Source organism: Petaurus breviceps, unplaced genomic scaffold (assembly GCF_028583685.1).
Source record: "Petaurus breviceps papuanus isolate PSGF00001 unplaced genomic scaffold, PetGlider_PUasm1.0 90617, whole genome shotgun sequence".
NCBI classification, from domain to species: Eukaryota; Metazoa; Chordata; class Mammalia; order Diprotodontia; family Petauridae; genus Petaurus; species Petaurus breviceps.
The window spans coordinates 3,714,010-3,735,229 of NW_027187287.1; the positions used below are offsets into that span (position 1 = coordinate 3,714,010).

The 21,220-nt window shown below is 42.5% G+C and overlaps 1 protein-coding gene across 3 annotated transcripts in view; it reads left to right on the top strand.

The window, feature by feature from the left end:
- Nucleotides 1-13,682, top strand: part of CEP131 (centrosomal protein 131) — a 58,470-nt gene extending 44,788 nt beyond the window's left edge. For all 3 annotated transcript variants that reach the window (XM_069064082.1, XM_069064083.1, XM_069064084.1), the window contains 10 exons: nt 776-878; nt 1,843-2,044; nt 2,881-2,988; nt 3,157-3,274; nt 3,778-3,852; nt 4,071-4,213; nt 9,872-10,049; nt 10,131-10,327; nt 13,173-13,233; nt 13,335-13,682. In XM_069064082.1, coding sequence (XP_068920183.1) covers nt 776-878; nt 1,843-2,044; nt 2,881-2,988; nt 3,157-3,274; nt 3,778-3,852; nt 4,071-4,213; nt 9,872-10,049; nt 10,131-10,327; nt 13,173-13,233; nt 13,335-13,409 — 1,260 coding nt within the window. In that variant the 3' untranslated portion in view covers nt 13,410-13,682. The remainder of the gene's footprint in view (nt 1-775; nt 879-1,842; nt 2,045-2,880; nt 2,989-3,156; nt 3,275-3,777; nt 3,853-4,070; nt 4,214-9,871; nt 10,050-10,130; nt 10,328-13,172; nt 13,234-13,334) is intronic.
- The last annotated feature ends 7,538 nt before the right edge of the window (nt 13,683-21,220 follow it).

Genomic DNA, 21,220 nt, shown 5'->3' on the forward strand with positions numbered 1-21,220 from the left:
GAATGCAGAGTTTAGTGTAGTAAGATGGTGGATGGGGGGGGGCGGGGAGAAGGGAGTTTAGAATTTGAATTCCCAGCCCTTGCTTCGATATGAACACTTTTCTGTTTTCAATTCCCTTTCTGCCAAGCAGAGTGTTCTCTACTTCCTTCCTGCCTCCTAGGGAAGTAGCTGGTTTTTTTTAAGAGTCTACAAAAGATTTCTTTTGTAGAACTGTAAGGGGTTAGGGTGGTGACTGGCATATTGAAAATAAGTCCCTGTTAAAGCCAGCTTTCAGTACCTGAGGTGTTTTATGGTATTTGTCTCTTAAAGTAACTAGATGAATTCTATCTCAGACTTCCCTTGGTCTCCTCCTTGGGAGCACTGAGGCAGGTAGTATTTGCCTAGTAGGCACACTTCTGGGGACATGGCTGACTAGTGTATGCCCAACTTTGTTGACATTGCCAAGAAGATTATTTTATGTGAATAAATCTTCTCAGGAGTCCTTAAGCACTTGATATGAGGTATCATAAGAAAAGAGCCATATGGGGAAGACAGTCCTTGGGAAAGTTCACAGTCTATAATTTAACATTGGTGGGTAGATTTCTTGAAATTCTCTGGCTGTTTTGCATGTATTAATAGCCTTTGTTATTCTTGTTCTGTTTTTAGGACCTAGAAATGAACACTTTTCTAAATCTCCACTGGTTTAAGGAGTCTCGAAATAGGTGGAAATTGAGAGATGTGGATTTCATTTTCCACTTCTCTTGGGCTGCTCCTTAGCATCCTTTCTTGTTCACAGGAGATTAAGAAACTTAAAGAACTAATGAGCGCCACAGAAAAAATCCGAAGAGAGAAGTGGATCAATGAGAAAACCAAAAAGATCAAAGAGATCACTGTCCGAGGTAGGGGGAACCAGAAGGCCAACTCTTGGTGATTGTCACCTGTTGTTGACAGTGATTTAGTGATCATGTCAGCTCTTTCTGTGCCTGAGGACATGGTTCATGTGGGCGAGTGACATATTCGTCAAGGACACCAAGGTGTTCTCTTTGATCTCACCATGGGGACCTGGTGGGCATTTTTGTTCTGCTGTGGCAAATGTCAAGATCATTCTTCTGGGCAAAGAAAAAAGATCTGAAAATCAAATAGGAGGAGGAACAGTTGAAAGGATTGGATCTGTTTAGCCTGGAGAAGAGGGGAAAAAAAGGCAAGATATCATACTATATTCACATATTTGAAAGGTTTTATTATATTTTAAGAGAACAGATATTCCTGTGCAGCTCTAGAGGGCAGGACTGGCCCAGTGGAGAGAAAGGACAGACTTGCCTCTGGCTGGTAGAGGAACTGTCCAGCAGGGGGACAGGCCACCTTGACAACAGTGAGCTCCCCAGCATTCAAAAAGAAACTCAAGTGAAGGGAATTGCAGAGGAGATGGCTGCAGGACTAAAAAACCTCCAGGGTCCCTTTGAACTCAGATTCTGTGAATTTTTTTAATGCCCTGGAGAGAGTGGGACCATTTTCCAGGCTTTGAGACCTTTTCTTCATGCCTTGCAGCTGAAGGGAGAGAAAACAGGGGCATTGATACTAAGGCCAACATGGTTCATGCTTCCCAACCTTGTTTGCTTTAATGCTGTTTTTCTTTTTCTGTCTCTCTGGTGACAGTTCCCTCTTTAGATTGCCCAGGGGAGTTGGGGGAAGATCCCATTTCCTGCCAAGAAAGTGCCCAAGCTTTCTTTTTATGCTTCAAGGTGATGGAGAGAAGGGTTTCTGCTTCATTTGCAGAAGTGAGGTTGGGTCCTGAGCTCATCTGCAGGAACCTTTTTTCTGGTTGGTCTGTTTGGGGTGACTGTTCCATGTCCCTCGCCATAGGCTTGGAGCCAGAGATCCAGAAGCTGATCGCCAAGCACAAGCAAGAAATCAAGAAGTTAAAAACCCTGCATGAGGCTGAGCTTCTGCAGTCAGACCAGCGGGCCGCGCAGCGCTATGTACAGCAGACTGAAGAGCTGCGGGAGCACCTGGAGCGAGAGAAGGAGGAACAGGGACGGAGAGAGAGAGAGCTGGCCCGGCAGCGGTATGTGGAAGGGTTTCTGGTGGGGACAGCAGGTGGTGCAGTGGATAGAGCACTGGACCTGGGGTCAGGAAGATCCATGTTTAGATCTTGTCCCAGACACTTCCTAGCTGTGTGATCCTGGGCAAATCACTTAACTCCCATTTGCCTCAGTTTCCCTATCTATAAAATGGGAACTGTAATAGCACCTGCCTCCCAGGGTTGTTGGGAGGATCAAATGAGATAATCGTGAAGCACTTTAGCACAGTTCCTGGCACTTATAAGTAGGTGACATACACAAACATACATAAACATACATGTGCATTTGTATGTGCGTGTATATAGAGTGTATATGTATGTGTATATATATGAGCTGGACTGTTTTAGCAAGGATCAAAAAGGATAACATAAAGTATGTTGCTAACTTGCATACTATATAAATCCAAGCTATTACAGTTATCACTATTATTCTCTCCTACAATACATTCTCTGTTTTTCAGTAATTATTTACTGCTTAGGGTTTGTACAACAAGAGTGTTTCCCCATATCAAACTTTAGGGTTTGATAATCATCCTACTCACGTGTCCCCCATAAATAGAAGCAACTTCCAGGGGTGGTAGCATCATGGCTCTTCTCTTTCCACATCTCATTCTTAGCTCACCTTAACCACAACTGCCTCACTTTCCCTTACCCCAGCAGGTTAATCTACTATGTCAACTTAGCTGATAGTAGATGATCAATCCCTGTTGCTTTTAATGATTCAGCTGCTAATGGAGTGAATTGAGGGAAGTGCATCCTCCCTCCCTTCAGTGGTTAAGCAGAAATCAGTGTAACTGAGAAGAATCTCTCTTCCCAAACAGATACCAGCAGCACTTGGAGGAGGAGGAGCAGGCCCTTCAGCAGCAGCGGCGCCGACTCTACAGTGAGGTGGCAGAGGAGAAGGAACGACTAAACCAGCAGGCAGCCAGGTAGCTGGGAGGAAAGAGGCCAAGCAGGCAGGACAGCCACAGCATCCCAGCAGGCCTTCTGGGAGCTAGCCTAGGCACAGCCTACCAGTTGTGGGCTTTTTAATGTTTCCTTCTCCCTCACCCCACCTCCTTCCTTAGCACTGACCACTTCTGACTGTGCCTTTTCAGGCAGCGGGCAGAGCTGGAGAAGCTAAAGCAGCAGCTTGAGGAGAACAGCTGTGTGGTGACGAGGGCCCTCAGGGAAGAATATGAGAAGGGGAGAGAGGAGCAAGAAAGGCGGCACCAGGTTTCCTTTTCTCTCTTTCCCTTCTCTCTGCATGTCACCCCTCCAACTCACCACCTCAGCTTTCCCTAAAACCATGCAGTGGCATTCTTCTGTGCTCACAATAGCATCATGAATGCATTTTAACCTAAAAAACACTGGGATCAGTACTTACTATGTTGTGATTCTTTCTGTCAAGGCCCAAAGGGATGCTAAGGTCATAGAGCACTGTTTTACTTTGCTGAGTCTCCTGACTGCCAATCCAGGGCACTTCTCATTAGACCCTATTACTTTTCAGGAAACTCAGGCTTCTCCTTTTCTCCCTCATAGGCAGCTCCAGTTTCTCTGAGAACTTCTTGGGTCCCCCTAGGTACCAAAGGGTTATTAGCTAAGCCTGCTGTGTCCTCTGCTCTAAGCTTTGAACCTTTCCTGGAATCACAGGTTTATTCTTCCACATGCTAACAGGCAGAAGCTCAGACCCTGGGTTGAGTGGAGAGTGGTCAGTAGGACTTTGCTTTGTCTTTTAGTTGGATATGAAAGCCCTGAAGGAACGACTAGAAGTGGAGAAGGAAGCCTGGGAAGCCAACTACTTAAAGAAAGAGGTGAAAGCCAGTACTTATTCCTATTAGTCAACAAACCTTCCCTGTCTTTCCCTTCTACTCCTTCCTGTCTTTTACCTCACCCCATCTCATCTCAAGACTCAAAGAAAAAAGAAATCAGCATGTGGTCAGGAGTTATATAATTTTTTTTCATTTGCATTCCACTATTTAGTAGAATAGTCTTCATTAACATCTGCTGGGTCTCTGCTGTTCTCTCCCAGGAGGCATGGCTGCTGAAACGGGAGCGTGAGCTGAAGGATGAAGTTCGGAAAGTCAGGGACAAGGAGATTGAGCTGGTTATTCAGAGGCTTGAAGCTGATATGACCCTGACCAAGGAGGAGTGTGAGCAAACAGCTGAGAACAGGTGAGAGAGAGTTGGAGCCAGAGGGAAAAGGAGGCATCTTGGGGGCAGGCGATGCTAGAAGAGTTAAGTCCTACCTGACTACTTTTCAGTGGGAACACTCACTGTATCTGCCAGTGAGCAGTCATTGAATCCCTACTATGTGCCATAGAGTGAATGGAGAGGAATATTGTGTATTAAGGAAGAAAAGGTAGGAAGAGGTCAGATTGTGATGTTTAAATGCCTAACTGAATATGGTACGTTTGATCTTAGATGCGGTAAGGAGTTTATTGAGTTGGGAGGGACAGGGTTAAGGAGGCCTTAAACTTGAGGAAATAAGTATATCTGCTGAGTGGAGAATGGGCTAAGGTGGGGAGGGAAACCAACTAGAAAGCTGCTGCAGTGGTCCAGGAATGCGGCTCTGAGGAGCCTCTGCCAGAGTGGCAGCTGTGTGGGTGGAGAGAAGGGGACATAGATTGTGTGACAATAGAAATGACAGGATCTGGCAATTGAGTCAGGATGTGGAGTGAACGAGAGGGGGAGGTTTGATCAATTAAGCATTTATTAAGTACTTCATTTTCCAGGAAACATTATGCTAAGCACTGGAGATACAAAGAAAAAGCAAAAACAGACATAAATATGCACACAAATGCAGATATATTTGCTTACATATATGTGTGTGTGTATCTCTCTCTCTCCCTATCCCTCTTTCCCTCCCTCGCTCCTTTCCTCCATCAGAACATAAGAGAAATTCAGAGTAAATGGAAGATAATCTTAAAGGGGATGGTATACAGCTGAGGGCCTCCTGGAGGAGGGGAAGCAGAGAAATCATAAGAATTTGAAAGGGGGAACATTCCATCCATGGGGGCCAAAAGGGAACATCGATTAGACAGTGTGGATCACGGAATGTAGAAGGGAATGCAGTTTAAGATGATTGGATAGATAGGAAGAGAATGGGTTGTAAAGAGCTTTAATGCCAAGGACTTTATATTTGATCCTGGAAATAATAGGAAGCCACTAGGTTTTATTGAGCAAGGGGGTGGCCTGGTCAGACCTATACTTTAGGAAAATCTGATTCCTGGGAAAGGTGAGTGACAGGCACCATGTTCTTTTGCAAGGATGAATGAATGAATAATAATTAAAGCATTTGTTGAGTGCTCACTATGTTTAAAGTACTGTGCTAACTGATGAGGATACAAATAGAATAATAAGACAGGCCCTGCTCTCGAGAAGCTCATGTTCTAATAGAGAAGACCACACAGAGGGGAGCTTTCAGGTACAAGTCAGATGGAAAAAGCCTGTGGGGCCTAGGGTACAGAGACAAAGAAGATGGGAATGCTTCTTTAATGTCATTTCCACTGATAAAATCATATCAGTTTCTGATTTTGGACCATTTGACAGTGCCAAGAACTTTGGAGTCACGAACTTTCTTTTCTGGGTGGTAAAAAGCCTCTGCAACAGCCCAAGAAGCAATCTGAGGAGATGGATGCAAAAGATTTAGCTTATAGAAAAACAGAAAGAACAGAAAAAATTATAAAAATTAAAAGCTTTAAAATGCTAGTGTTGATGGTGGAATTATTATATCTGGGCAAAAAAAAAAAGGCTTTTTTTGTGCTAGGTAAGTTGTTGGTTCCATTTCTTTGTTGTGACATCTACATTTCTTCTGTATCTTTTGTTATCTTCAGCCAAGATTAAGTGTCAACTGAAACTACTGTAGATTTTAATAAACTTAAAAAAAATCATTAAAATCACTTTGGTTAACTGTATGGAGGTTGGATTAGAGTGAGGAAAGACATGAAGCTGAGAATCCATTTAGGAAACTATTGCAATAGTCTAGGGATGAACTGCTGAGGACCTGGAGTGGTAATGTGTGGAAGTGAGAGATATGAAGAATACAAGATTTGGGGACTGATGGGATGTGTCAGGTGAGCAGGAGAAGAGTAGTCAAGGATGAAGTTTCAGACCTAAGTGACTTGGAAGATGGTTTGTTAGGGAAAGAGAACAAGTTCTGTTTTGTTTGAGTTTGACATGTCTCTGGGACATCCAGTTTGAAATACATACACAGAACTATGGAGTACACCTATAGTTATTAGGATGAGGATTGAGAAGAGGGCATTAGGTTTGGAAATTGACATAATTGATAAATTTGGGGGAGAGTAGTTCCAGTTGAATGATAAAGTTGGAAGACAGGTTGTAGAAGGTTTAAAAGATAATGAGAGGAGACAAAGTGGTGGCACTGAGTATAGGCTACTTTTTCATGAAGTTTAGCTGAGAAGAGGAGAAATATAGGATAATAGCTAATAGGCATGGTAAGATCTCAACTGCTAGAGGTATTATTAGTTGGGTGCCCTCTCTGAAGCCTCCACACGCTTTGGCAAGCTGGTCGCACACCCCAGGACCTCCACCCTAGACCGCAATCCAGATCCAAGCAGGTTAAAGCAAGAGTGATTACCCCTCAGACTGGTCACTTGGTCCCCCTATAATCTGCAGGCCAGGAGCTGAAGTTGCCACGTCGGGGCAGCTACACGGCTGTGGCGCCTCACCAGCTTCTTGCCCAGGGGGGCAAAGCCCAATCGCACTCCCAACTACTGGATCCCAAAGTCCCCACTGCACTGACCTCTCACTTTGTCCTTAGCATCTATGTGTTGATAATTCTGGAAACCACCACAGCTGCTGGTGATCTGAAGTCCCTCCAGCCAGCCCTGGGGCTAAAACCTCCACCTAGGGTGGTGCTGGGCTCAGCTCCCAGAGCACTGCGTTGGCCAATTCTTGCCGGCCTGTTGGGCTGTCCTCAGCAGGAGGTTAGCTTCTCTGTGTCATTTTGTGGGTTCTGTATCTCCAAAGTTTGTTCAGAGTCCCCTTTTACATGAATTGGGGGAGGTGGAAGCTGGAGCCCCGTGGAAGTCCTGTTTCTACACCACCATCTTGACTCCACCCCTCTGCATGGTAAGATTTCATGAGAGTTTGTTTGGTTTTTTAAGACTAGATTAGACTTGGGCATATTTATAAGCATCAGATAAGAGCCAATAGATATGGAGTGATTGAAGATTGGGATATGGAGAAAGATCATAGTGGGGGCATTTTGCTGGAGAAGATGAGAAGTGATGGGACTAAAGCAACATTAGAATGGTTGGAGTAGGTCACCCAAAGGGTGACCTTGTCATAGACTAGAATGAAGGAGAAGACAGTGAAGAGGCAGTGTCAAAGGGATATGAGGTGAGGAGGGAAAAAGAGGGGGCTTTCAGCAAGTGGTCTCAGTTTTTTCAGTCAAGTGTGAGATTTTGTCCTCAACAGACAGTGAAAGGAGAAGGTGTCACAAGAAGGTTAAAGAGAAAAGAAAAAATTTGGAACAACTCTTGTGGTGAGGGGGTCAGGGATCAGTTACAGACAAGTTGTTTGGCTGTAGTAGAGGTCCTGTTGAGTTTAGATTTATAGTCAGCTTGGTTTTGTGACTTCTTTCAATTCAGCAGCACTTAAGTAGGAATGAAGGAGGTGGATAGTGGAGTAATAATACAGGGTTGGGTTTGGTAGGATTTGGACTAGGACAAAGGAGCAAGGGATTCAAGAGGGGAAAATAGTATGCAATTGAACTGGCTCACTACAGGGTCAGGATTGGGAAAGTGGAGAAAACAGATTTTTATGACCTGGGATAGTCTTGAGGGATGAAGTAAGGATGAAGAGTAGACTTGGGAGGAATGAAGCATAAGGAGAAATAGAAAGATAAAGAAGTATCATCAGATAAAGGAAATTCAGACTTCTGGGTCATGGAAGTGAAATCCTTGTCAGTGATGGCAAGATCAAAGTTATTCCAAGGAGTAGTTGAGGTGAAGTAGAAGAATGGAGTAGAGGAACTGGAAAGAAGGATGCTTGGGACAGCTAGGTGGTACAATGGATAGAACACCAACCCTGAAGTCAGGAGGATCTGAGTTCAAATCTAGCTTCAGGCACTTACTAGCTGTGTGACCTTGGGCAAGTCACATAACCCTAATTGCCTCAAAATAGAAACAAAAGGCTGTTTAATGGAATGCTAACATATATGTTGTAGTCTCCTAGAATGAGGGAAGAAGTTGGGAAGGAATGGCCTGTGAGCCAGGCATTAAACTTATTGGGAAGCAGGGAGGCTGGGCTTATTATAATAGCTACCAGAATTTGGTTTTGGGAATAAATTTGAATTGAATCTTCAGTGGAGGACAGGTTGCTAAGTGATGGTAGTAAAGGACAGTACAAAAGTAGCAGTGGGGAGCAAAAATTTCCTGACTCTACCATCATGACTGATCAGTGACTGATCTGACTGTGGAAGCACTCGCTCTATAATGAACAAACTTGTTTTCGTCTTAATCCTCTTCCTTTTTCACTCTTTCCATCTTCTGGCACTAAGATCTGGCTCTATCCTGGTGACATGGCCCCACCATGGACCTTATAGTCTGGAAGAGTAAAAGAAATAGCTGACATTTGCATACTTTTCTGCAGTTTACAAATTAAACTTACAGCAACCTTGAGGCAAGTAATGCAAGTTATCATTTCCAGTTTGCAGATAAGGAAATTGAGACTTAGAGCAGTTAATTGACTTGTTTATGGTTACGTATTAAGTACTGAAACTGGGACTCAAACTCAAATCTGCTGACTCCCAAATCCAGCTCTCTCATTTTACAGATGAGGAAACAGAGGCACAAAGAAGTGAAGGGACTTGTCCATGATGATGCTTACTAAAGTGTCAGAAGCCGGTCCTCTAAGTGCAAATCTGTGTCGTGCCAGTGTTGTTCCCCTCCCCCACAGGCACTCATTAATACTGCAGAAGAGGGACAGTGAGGCAACTTGCCTCAAGATGGCTTCTTAAATCCAGAGAGCACTGTCTGAAGGCTCACAAAGTGCTTACGGCACAGTCCTGTGAAGCGGGTAGTTCAGGTATTGAGAGGCCGCTGGATGTTGGCGTGGAGAGGATCCCTGTCCCTTACGAACTGAGTGCTGTGCTAATCACTAGGGATACAAATACAAAGGAGCTTTACATTCCAGTTGGGAGAGATAACACATACACAATAAAATGTGTAGCGCAGAAGGTGAGTGGAACAATTAGGGAACATATTGACATGTCCTTTCCAGAGCTGATTATAGTTCCAAAACTGGAAGGGCTATTTGGGCCAGAAACTGGTACAGAAGTACACAAAGTGTGGCTTTGACAAAGCAGGTGATGAGGCAGTCCCAGGGGTTCTGGGTGTGAAAGGGTGAAGTCTGCAAGGGCTTTGCATTTGAACCAGCTGGTGTAGAAGGATACACAGGTAAAAGCACTTTGTAAACTTTGAAGCACTGTGTCAACATTGGCTGTTATGGTGGTTGTTATCCCTGGTTTTATGGATGAGGAGATTGGAGCCCCAGGAAGTTACGTGCTTCTTTCACGAGGTCACAGTCAGTGTTAGAGGTGGACATCAAACCTGGATTTCCTGACTTGATCCACTTGTAGCACACAGCATGAGAAATCACAAAGGCCAACAAGCATGGACCTACATCAGTGTATGGGCTCATAATGTAGTTTAGTAAATACCGGTGACATGCAGTGACAGTGAGATTTGGTGATGTATTGAAAGTTCAGTAGCAAGTCAGTGGAAGGATTTGGCCTACACTCCAGGGCTTGTGATGTTGCCAGAGTGTCCCACCTCCTCATCCTTTGGTCTTTCCTGCCCTCAGGATCAAGCGTGTACGGGACAAATATGAAGCAGAACTCACCAGTCTGGAGCAGTCAGAGCGGAAGCTGCAGGAGCGCTGTGCAGAGCTGAAGGGCCGGCTGGGGGAAGCTGAAGGCGAGAACTCTCGGCTCCAGGGCCTTGTGAAACGGAAGGAGAAAGAGGTGGAAGATGTGATGATGGTGAGCCCGGGCTTCCTCAGGTGCCATGAGCCTGGGGCCCACATCAGCAGGCTGCCTCTGATTCTTAGATTTTCCTGTCAGGTGAAGGACAAGTTAATGGAAGAGAGGAGCAGCCTGTCAGAGGTGATCCGCCAAGAATTCTCAGACCGACTGATGGCAACTGAAGAGGAGAACAGGCGATTGAAAGTAGAAATGTCAGAGCTACGGACCCGTCAACAGTTAGAATTAGAGAAGATCAATCGGGACAAAGAAGATGAACTGGAAGAAGTGCATAAGAGGTAAGAGGGTCATGGTTCCAGCCAATCAGTTTTTCCTATTTACATTGGTAAATGGGTTGATTCTTATCTGAGAAGACTTCCTTGAAGGAAAACAGCAACCTACATTTTAAAAAAATTAATGTTTTTTCCCCAATTACATGTAAGAACAATTTTTAACATTTATTTTTTAAAAATTTTGAGTTCCAGGTTCTCTCCTTTCCCCCCTCCCCCACCCCTCATTGAGAAGGCAAACAGTTTGATATATGTTATACATCTACAGTCTTGCAAAACATATTTCCACATTAGTCATGTTGTGAAAGAAAACATACACCAAAAAAAAAAACCAAACCCAACAACCAAAAAGAATAAAGAAGGTAAAGAAAAAATATGCTTTGATCTGCATTCAAACTCCATCAGTTCTATCTCTAGAGATAGATAACATTTTTCATTCTAAGTCCTTTGAAATTGTCTTGGATCATTGAATTGCAGAGAATAGCTAAGTCATTCATAGTTGATCATTGTATGGCTATTACTGTGTACAATGTTCTCCTGGTTCTGCCCATTTCACTTTGCATCAGTTCATGTAAACCTTTCCACAACCTACATTTTTCAAGGATCTGTTCAGTGCTTAGCATTGCATTAGGCAACCAAGGGAGGCAATGGCTTTGATTTGTGATACATGGAAGGAAAGGATGGAGTATAATGGAGTCCAGGGAATAGAGAGAGAGCCACTTCAGTTCCCATTCCTAGTTGCCCCTGTTATTTAGGGAAACTCCATATGTCCCTATAATATTATAATATGATAGAGAATTCTTTAGGAAAAAAAGTTGGATGTATCCTGCAAAGCAGCTATTTAACACTGATTTACTTCACCCACTGGTGCCCAGCCCACTCTTACTGCTTGCTTCACATTGGTTCAGATGCACACTACAAGTGACCCCATAGTCCATTGCCCTTCTTTGTCAGGTTTGCCCTCCATAGGGACATAGTAGGAGAATTACTGGTAGAGTAGCCTGGAAAAGGAAACCAGAAAGTTTGCCAGGCTTGGTGTCTTCCTAGAAAAACCTATCTAGTATCCTAGAGTTAATTCAATAGATGAAACTCCTTAATCATAATGAGGGCTTTGTCTTGGATGCACTTAAAGGCCATGAACTGCCTTAGATCCTGCCTCACTTGTCATGGAGAACTTTAGGCTTTGTCCTAGGCTTTTATGTGTGTGCCCAGCTTTGCCAAATGTACCCAAAATTATAAATTAAGAAACAAAAAAACTTTGATCATGAATTTATAAAAAAATTTGGAATAAGGGCAAGCATGCCCAGTTCTTTGGGAAAGCCACAATGGCTGTGGGAAGTGGCATTGCAGTCACACTTTAATTTGGCACAGAGCATACCAAGACAAGCACAAGAGGGGTACAGAGGCAGATGGCTTGGGGACGAGGGGGATAGGATGGTGAAGGGAGTCAGACAGCATGGGGAAGAGATTAGGGAAAGGCAGAGAGTACGGTATCACTCACACAACCATGGGTTAGAGGTGGAAGCCCTCAGCTGCATGAACGTGATGGAGGAGTGCTGCTGGGAGACGGGGCAGGAATTTGAGTTCTCATTTTTATGGGGTCTTGGAGTGAACAGATTCTTATCTGTCACCTTGAGATTAGTTCATTAGCATCTGGATCATCTCCAAGTTGTCAGTAAAACTTTAAAATTAATATGTCTACATCATCTCAAAATTATCAGCACCTTTTGTTTTTCTGTGGATGTCTGGAACTTGTCTGATCAAAAATCTTGACAGCAGTCCCTAGATAGTTCTACCTGATTCCACAGATATTACCAGGATATGATTTTTTTGGTTGACATATGGTACATTCTGTGAATTATGCTCTTTTGATCTTTGGGACACTTTGTATGTGACTTCCAGGCTCTCCTTTGCAATCTTATTTCCTGCTATTGCCCCTTTATACTGACTACTTAAAAACTAACTTACTATATTGACTAGAAGGAGGGGTAGTAGTTTGGGGGACTCCAACAAGATATAATTTTGATACTCTCTAGACCATCCCAGTATAGCCACATATCACTGATCTTAATGCAGCCAAAGTACTGCTATCAGTACTGTTAAGCACACATCCCAGCCATAGGTATGGTAGGGAAGGCAGAGCCAATAGGCCTAGGAAAGGATTCTATGAAAAGATATGTATCTATACCAAAAATAAGTAAATTATCCTGTGGATATTCATCTGAGAGGCAAGGCCCCCTGGGCCATGTACTTCAGCTGTCTTGGGGTGGAAGGAGGTAGCTCAGCCCTTAAGTCCTCACTTATTATTAAATAGCAATGCCCATTTGTAGAATTGGTCAGTGGGTAAACATGCCTTTCTTAGCAGGCTAGTCAAGTTCTTGTGTTGCTGACAGAACATACATCCCTGGGGGTGGGTCAGTATGGAGCAGCCTTTGGTCTCCTGAGCCCTGGGAAAGGTTGCCTAGTGATTAGGCATTGTGGTGATTTGCCTAGTAGGTTGTACAGAGACTGTTCCTTTATAAGACAAAGGTTGAGTTTTACACCCAGCCACAAGTGACTTATCTCAGGTCCCTTCATCTCACTCCAAAAAAACTGAAAAAGGACAATTTAAAATCATGGAATGATAGAGTTGGAAGGGACCTTGGGGAACATCTTGATCCACCTTGGTACATATGAAGATGCAGGCCTAGAGCAGCTAAGTGATTTCATCAAGGCCACAAAGTTGAATTATTACCAAAGTATGTTTCCAGTTCAGATCTTCAGACTCTTAGTCTGGAGTTTGTTCCACTGGTCTTCCAAGCCATTGATTAAATGTGGAGCCTCCTAGTCAGCCTAGTGTCTGTTCTCCCCACAGGGTCAAGATGGCCATAATGAAGAAAGAAGAGACTGTGAACAGCCTTCGAAAACAGTATGAAGTAAGTTGTTCCTTTCAGCCTATAACTTTTGCTCTGTCCCAAGGGAGACATGCTGTGTGAGACCCCAGGCCTGACGGGCTCTGTGTGTCTGTGTGTCCCAGGCAGCAGTGAAGCGGGCTGACCACCTCGAAGCACTATTGGAGCAACAGAGGAAGCAGCTCCTGAGTGTCAAGTGAGCATGCAGCTCTGGCCACACAGAAGAGAGACTGCAGCTGCCAGTCTGCAGTCCCCAGGTGGCCCGCGCTGTCCAGTGTGACCGTGAGTCTGGCTGTGAATGAGGACACTAATGGCCCAGGGCTTGGGAGAGAAGAAGGCCTCTCACCATCCTTCGCTATTCTGTTCTTTCAATGTTTGTCCCCTGTGCCCGTGAATGAATGGCTCCCTAACCTGAGAGCCATCTCAGGGCTTCTGTCATTGTATTTTAACATTAAAAAAAAGTCACTGGTTTCTAAAACACAGTGTAGCCCTTTACTTTGTCTCTCCTAGAGTGAGAAGAGTTTGGAGTTGAGGGCAGTCATAGGGACATCCATTCAGAAATGATAGTATGGGACCTTGGCTCATGAATGAGGAAAGCTTTTTATCTGATTCCAGCATGCTTTGTGTCTCCTCTTCTGACTATTGAGCACTGATCTTACAGCCACCACCCCAGAAGTCTCTGACTTTGGTCTTATGGAATTATTGCCCTTGCCCCTGATTTCATTTCTTTCTGGTTCATTTTGTCTCAATCACATTCACTACCCCACTGTTATTCTCTTTGTTGAAGCTCAGTTCCTTGTCCTAGACTAAGATAGCAGCTGAACTGTGAGCATCACATGACTGGAGAAAAGGAGACACAGGCATCGGCAGAGATGTGAAAGTGGGATTGACATGACATGGCAGCTGTGGTGAGGGCAGTAAGGGAGAATCAAAGATAACCCTAAGTTTTCCCAAAGTCCGAGTGACTGATGCTATTCCTGGTACACATCAGCAGAAACAGGGAAGAGGCGGGGAAAGCAGGTTTTGAAGGAAGGTGTATTGAGTTTGAGGTGCCTGTAGGACATCCATACTTTCCAGGAGTCAGTTGAAGATGTGGGTTTGCAGTTCAAGGGAGTGATTAGGATTAAATCAATGTATTACATTTAGAGGTTATCTACAAAGTGATCATTGAAGCTGTGGGAGTAGATAAGATCACCAAGAAGGAGAGCTTAGAGAGGAGATTTAGAACAAAACCCCAAGGATATAGCTATACTGAGGTGATAGGGAAAAGAGAATGAACCTGTGATGGAGACCGAAAAGGGGGGATCAGACTGGAGAGGGCAAAGGAAGAGAAATCAAGGGGCAAGGGGTGTTCAGGAGGATGAGGACTGACAAAAGGTAGTCAAATTGAGAGTGAGGTTTTCAATAGCATGGTGGGATCAGCAGCCAGATTGCTGAGCATTAAAGAATGAGGAAGGAAGGTGATGGATTGGGGCAGACACCTAGCTGAACTCTTCGAATGTTTCCCTCCAAACAACTTTAAAATAACAAATCAAATTTTGGAATGTCAGAGTCAACAAAAGATTGGGGTGAGACATTTTTCTGGCTTAAGAAAACTTAAGAGGTCTGTAGGAGAAGTCTGAGATCAGAATGGAGGCCTGTATGAAGCCCATGCATGCTGTGGCAGCAGCAGCTTTGAGAGCTTTCAGCCTAGAGATGGTAAGGGGGTTGGACAGCTGGTCAGAAGAGATTACAGGGGACCCTTTGCTGGCACTGGGTACAACTGGTACTGATTGGCAATTCTGTTGCCCATATGTAGTTCTGGGTCACAGTTGCAGGGTAGAGAGGAGTGCTGATGGTTGGTCACAAGGATTCAGGGGTCCCTGATCTCAGTTCCAAAGCAAAGAACGCCAGCTCTTGTGACTTCAGGGGACCAAGGGCCTTTTCTGAATAAAGACCAGAGTGAAGACCATGAAAGCAGAGACCACACTTCTCCCAGGATCACGTCACCTTAGAAGCACCAAAAACTTACAGATTTTTGCGCTGGCCCCACCTAGTTCTGAAAACAGCATCATGAAAAAGCCTGAAGTTGAGATGGTGTCTCCCCACCCCTACATGAGCAGAGCCCAACTTTAATATAAAATTCAAAGTAAAAAAAATAAGCTGGAAAAATGAGCAAACAACTAAACAAAAGAATTTAACCATAAAAAGCTCGTATGGTGGCAAGGAAGACCAGGACATAAATGCAGAAGACAACAATGTGAAAATAGCTACAAAAAAAGGTCCATTCTTTCCAGAAATTTAGCAGTGAAAAGGAGGGAAAGGTAAAGATCAATAGCTTGAGGAAATGACAGGGTATAGGAAAGGCTTTTTTAAGGAGGGGGAGACTGTAAGTGGTGAAGTAGTCAGTGAATAGGGAAGGATGGAAGAAGAAAAAGGAAGAGATGATTAATGAGACAAGGATGGAAGGCACAAGGGGAAGGGTTTAGTTTTTGCTAAGAGAGCCCATCCTCTTTCAAACCAGAGTGAAAGAGAAGAGGACTAGGTAATGATGTTGTGAGGTTGTGAGGCACAAAGGAAGGGATATAATGGAGCTCACACTCCCCGGTGTTCAGATCATCTACTGAGAGAAAGGTGGTGGGGGTGGAGTTGAATTCATATTAGGGATGAATACTGTTCTTCAGCAGTGAGGGACCAGTTGAAATTCAACCACATGGATCTGTAGTGGACTTAGTCAACCTGATTTTATATCTCTCCACCAATGCTCAGTGCCTCAGGAGTAGGGACAGAGAAGGCAATGGTTACCTGGACTGTCTGTTATCTTTCACTCTATGTCGCCAGGCCACATTGCTTTCCTATCAGATATCTCCTGGATGATTCTTTAATGAAAAAGTTTTATTGATGCCTTTTGTTCTTTTATACTCCAGTCATTTCCTAGCATATGCCTTCCTCCCATTGAATCCTTACTTGTAACCTAAAAAAAGTTAAGCAAACCCAACCCAGAAAACAGCTGTGTCAGATAGTTTGTCCAACATTCCATACCTATAGTCCCCTACTTCTCTACCAGGAAAAGTAAAAATAATTTAAAAGTTATTTTTATTTATTTCATTAGATATTTCCTAATTATATGTAAAAAATTAACAATCTTTTTTAACTTTTGAGTTCCAAATTCTCTCTGCCTCCTGTTCTCCCCCACTCCTTGGTCCAAGGCAAGGACCTTAATTTTGATTATACATGAGGTCATATAAAATATATTTCCATACTAGCCATATTGTAAAAGAAAACACAAAGTAAAATCATAAAAATATAGTTTAAAAAGTAGACTTCAATATGCCTTCAGAGTTTATCAGTTCTCTCTTTGGAAGTGGATAGCATTTTTCATCATGGGTCCTTTGGGATTTTCTTGGATCATTGTCTTGATCAGTCGCTAAGTCATTCACAGTTGATCATTGTATGATATTGCTCTTACTGTGTACAATGTTCTGCTGGTTCTGCTCACTTAACTTTATCTGAGTTCATCTAAATCTTCCCAGGTTTTTCTGAAACCATCCTGCTCATAATTTCTTATAGCACAGTAATATTCCATCATGATCATTCACCACAGTTTGTTCAACCATTCCCCACTTGATGAGCATCCCCTTAATTTCCAATTCTTAGCCACCACAAAAAAGAGTGCCTATAGATAGTTTTGCACAAATAGGTCCTTTTCCATTTTCTTTGATCTTTTTGGGATACAGACCTAGTAATGGTGTTTACTAGGGTATACATTTACTAGGGTAAATAGGGTATACACAGTGTTATAGCCCTTTGTGCGTTGTTGCATTTCGTTCCCTGAAATGGTTGGACTAGTTTGAAACCAAGTGGCATTCTTTTGTATCACTATCACTACTCCCTCTACACCTGAACCAATGATCCTTCCTGTAACTAACTAAAAGAAACTTTTGCAAAACCAACTGACAGTTTGAATAAGTCTTGACATTTTATGCAGCATTCCACACCCATGGTCCCCCACCTTCTAAAAAGAAAGAGGTGTATTTTCTCATTTTTTTCTCCAGGGCCAGGATTATTCATTGTAATTACATAGCATCCAGCATTGTTGTTGTTGTAATTGTTGTTTTTTATGTGTGTTTTTGTGGTGGTATGCATTACTTTTCTGATTCTGTTTACTTAATTCTGCATCACTTCATATAAGTCTTCCTATGTTTCTTTGAATTGCTCAGTTATCATTTCACACATAATATTCCATTCATATACAATATGTTCAACCATTTCTCAGTTGATGGGCTTCTGTTTCCTGTTACCACCAATGCATATTACAAACTGTCTTTAAATCATAAACAGAGAGAGTTACCTGAAAAAACCCCATGGTTACATCGATAATATGTGTCAGAGGTAGAAACTGAATCCAGGTTTTCCTAACTATCTCCTGTGCCATGCCTACATAGGAGTATCATCCATTCTTCTTTGGATAAAGCACATTTTTAAATTATTTAAGCCCTTGCCTAAAGTTTTCTAATTATGTTTGTAAAACAAATACCAAATGTGCCTCTAAATAACAAGATTGACTTCTTGAGATAGCAGGACTTCTAGGTATCATCCTTTAGAGTGGTCAATTTATGAATGAAAGAACATTTAACTTCAGCAAGACTGCCATCATTCAGAATGTTTATTTTAGAGAGAAGGGAGAAAACTGAGGGCCAAGGAAGGAAAGTGACTTGCCCTAAGTCATAAAGGTAGAGCCAAAATTTAAAACCAGATCCTTGCATTCTATAAGACCCTTCCCAGTAGACCAGGTTGCTTCCTAGGACTTTTCCAGAAGATGCGTTCAAAATTTAAGATCTTTGACCGCTTTATAGCCACAGTTTGCTTTGGACCCCAAATTGCATTAAATCAGCTTGATCACCTACCTTATTCATCAGACTTCACTCTGAAAGACTTTTGACTGTTTCTTAAAAAAAAAAACTGTCTCAGTGGATGAAGATTTGCCACCACTAAGGATAATGAAAATAATATACTGTAGATGCTGAAGTCAATTCTCACAGAGGAGCCCTAGGGCACTTTGAGCACTGCCAACATCATCTATTCATTACCAGAGTGTAATGCCCTTAAGGGTAGAAACTGTCTTACTTTTGCTAAATTTTCATACAAACAGTAGGCGTTTAATAAATGAGGATGGTGCAGGAAAGAAAAAAGGAAGGAACTATGAAGCCTAAATCTGGCGTTTTTATTTATTAGGAAAAAAATGTTAGAAGATGATATCTCGACTTGATCCTATTTTGTATCCTAGTTTGCAGAACCTTGGGAGTGTTTCTATAATATGAATTAATTTTTTGAGCCTGGATTTCTCTGCATGGAAAATTCCTCCTGTAGAAACTTTTGCCACTAAAGCATTTCACAAACCATCTTTGAATTAAAATCAAGAAGAGTCACCTGAGACCCTGACTTGCCCATGGTCACACAGATAACGTGTCAGACAAATACTCCCTGACTTTATCCACTGTGCCATGACGCCTCCGATAAAGTGAATATTCCTTGCTTATTTGGCAGATTTTTGCACATCCAGCTTTAAATTCAGAGGGGCTATATTTCCTAAAGCCAGCCACACTGTCCTGCCCAAGCCAAAGGTAGGGTAAAGCGTTCTCAATGGCCAGCATGGCTAGAAGTGTAGGAGAGTGTATCTAGTATATTGTTACCATTCTAAACCAGGCTCTTCGCTCCCTTCATTGGAGGGTATATCCACATCAGTGAGATCCCTGATCTATTAGAGTATGACCCAGGTGTTAGAGCATCCCAGACACTCAACTCCACTAATATGAGGATGGAAATCTCTGGCTCAAGCCCAAACTCAGTGAAACTCTGGGGACATCACTATTTGGTTCATTTTGCTTCAGGTCCCCTGCAAGAATTCAAATGAACAGGCATAAAGTATTGAATATTGACAGAAACAAAGAATGGGCTTAACCTGGTGTAGTGGATGAAGTGCTGGCCTTAATCAGGAAGACCTGAGTTGAATCCCTCTGTGTGAGCCTGACAGTTAACACTCTGAATCTCAATGTCTCCATTTGTAAAATAGGGATAGTAACACCCACCTCATCTGGTTCTTGTGAAGGTCAAATAGAAATAATGCATGTCAAGCTTTTTGTAAACCTTAAAGTACCATATAAATGTCAGCTGGAAGTTATAAAAAGCCCCAAACACAGATTTGATGAAATAAGGGCTAAAATCAAGGAAATCTAAAGAAGAAAAAGTTGAAGAACCTGAGGAGGTCATTGAATTTATTGCTCACTTAAGGCAAACACCAGAAAATCAATGAAACATAACAAAAATAATACCAGTCTCAAATGTCTTTGCAGAGGAGATAGGCATAGTTAGATTAGGATTTTGAAATGCCCTTTTAAAATAATAATAGCTAACATTTACATAGTGCCTGTGCCAGGCACTGTACGGAGTACTTTACAATTATTTTCTCATTTCATCCTCACAACAACCCTGCAATGTAGGTGCTATTATTATCCCCATTTTACAGATGAGGAAACTGAAACAATCAGAGGTTCAGTTAAGTTACTTGCCCAGAGTCACACAGCTAGTAAACATGTGAGGTCACATTTGAACTCAGGTCTTCCAGACTCCTAAGCCCAACTCTCAAATTTCCAAGTTTGATGGCATGGATACATATAGCAGATCATTTATACCACAACAGAGTAATTCAAAAGAAGCTATTAATGGCTAATGTCATTCTCTCACAATGTTGGACATAGTAGAAATCTATCAGGACACAATAGTATATGCAACATTTATAGCCACAGTATGATGAAAGGAAAAGATATCAAAGAAGTACTCTTGTCAACAGGCACCAAATACCACCCTGGCAGGAGCAACTGAGAAAGCAATGGAAAACCTGCCAAAAGATTCCGGAAGATTGAATCACTGTCTAGCTGGTACTGTTCAAGTAAAAAACTAGGTCTCTATGTCACCCAATGCACATGCCATTTAATCTGGGCAAGGTAGCATGTAGTATGTAGTCTGGATTCCTTTACTTGGCAATGGAAAGTAAAAGTCAAAAGAATAAGGGGGTACAATGAGGTAAAGCAACACGAAGAACAACAACAAAAGAAAAATACAAACCAAAAATCTTATCACAAGCTCAAGAAACGGAGAAATCAGAGAGAATATGTCGTATGCACATTTTCCCCAGAGTGTTGGTTGTTAAACATTTACTAGCCTACCACTGTAAAATATTTATGCTTCTTTTTTTTGATTATTACAAATCCTTTGACTCTGTTATACACTGATGACTTATTCATGTACTGCAAATATATAAAATAGGCCCAAGAATAGTAAGAATACTAGAATAATTAGCATTTGATGGTCACATCACACAAAGATGTGAACAAACTGCTCAATCATATGCTCTCTTTACAGAAAAGGAGGGATTTATGAAGGCAATTCATTGCCACAAGAAATTATAGAAGAATTAGCTTTAAGGAACCAGACTTATTGATAAAGGCTAATAAAAGATATGGGTGGAAACCATCACTGCAGTGTGCAAGAATTTAGCTCCTACTGAATAATAATGATAGCATTCATATAGTGCTTTAAGTTTTGCAAAACATGTTGCATATATCTCATTTTATCCTGACAACAGCCTTTGAGGTAGTTGCTATGATTATCTACATTCTGAAGATTAGGAGACAGACAAGAGGAGGTGGGTAGTTGCTCTCTGCCAGTGGTCAGTCCTCCCAGTCCCACTTCTCTAAACTCCAAGGGGTTTTTCACCTTGACCTGAGGGTAGCCTACCAAAAGTGCAGCTGACCCTGATGTTAGATCAGATGTAGAAGCCAAGAGTGAACTGCAAAGGAAATTCCTCCCACACAAAGGGTGGCAGAGCAAGTCATCTGAGCATACTCAGCGTATCCATGGGCTCAATGGATGATTGACAGCTCATTCTGCTTAGCTCCCACATGCTATCTGTTGCCTACATATCACCCCTAAGTACATAATACTATTTTATGAGCCCCAGACAATCTCAGGA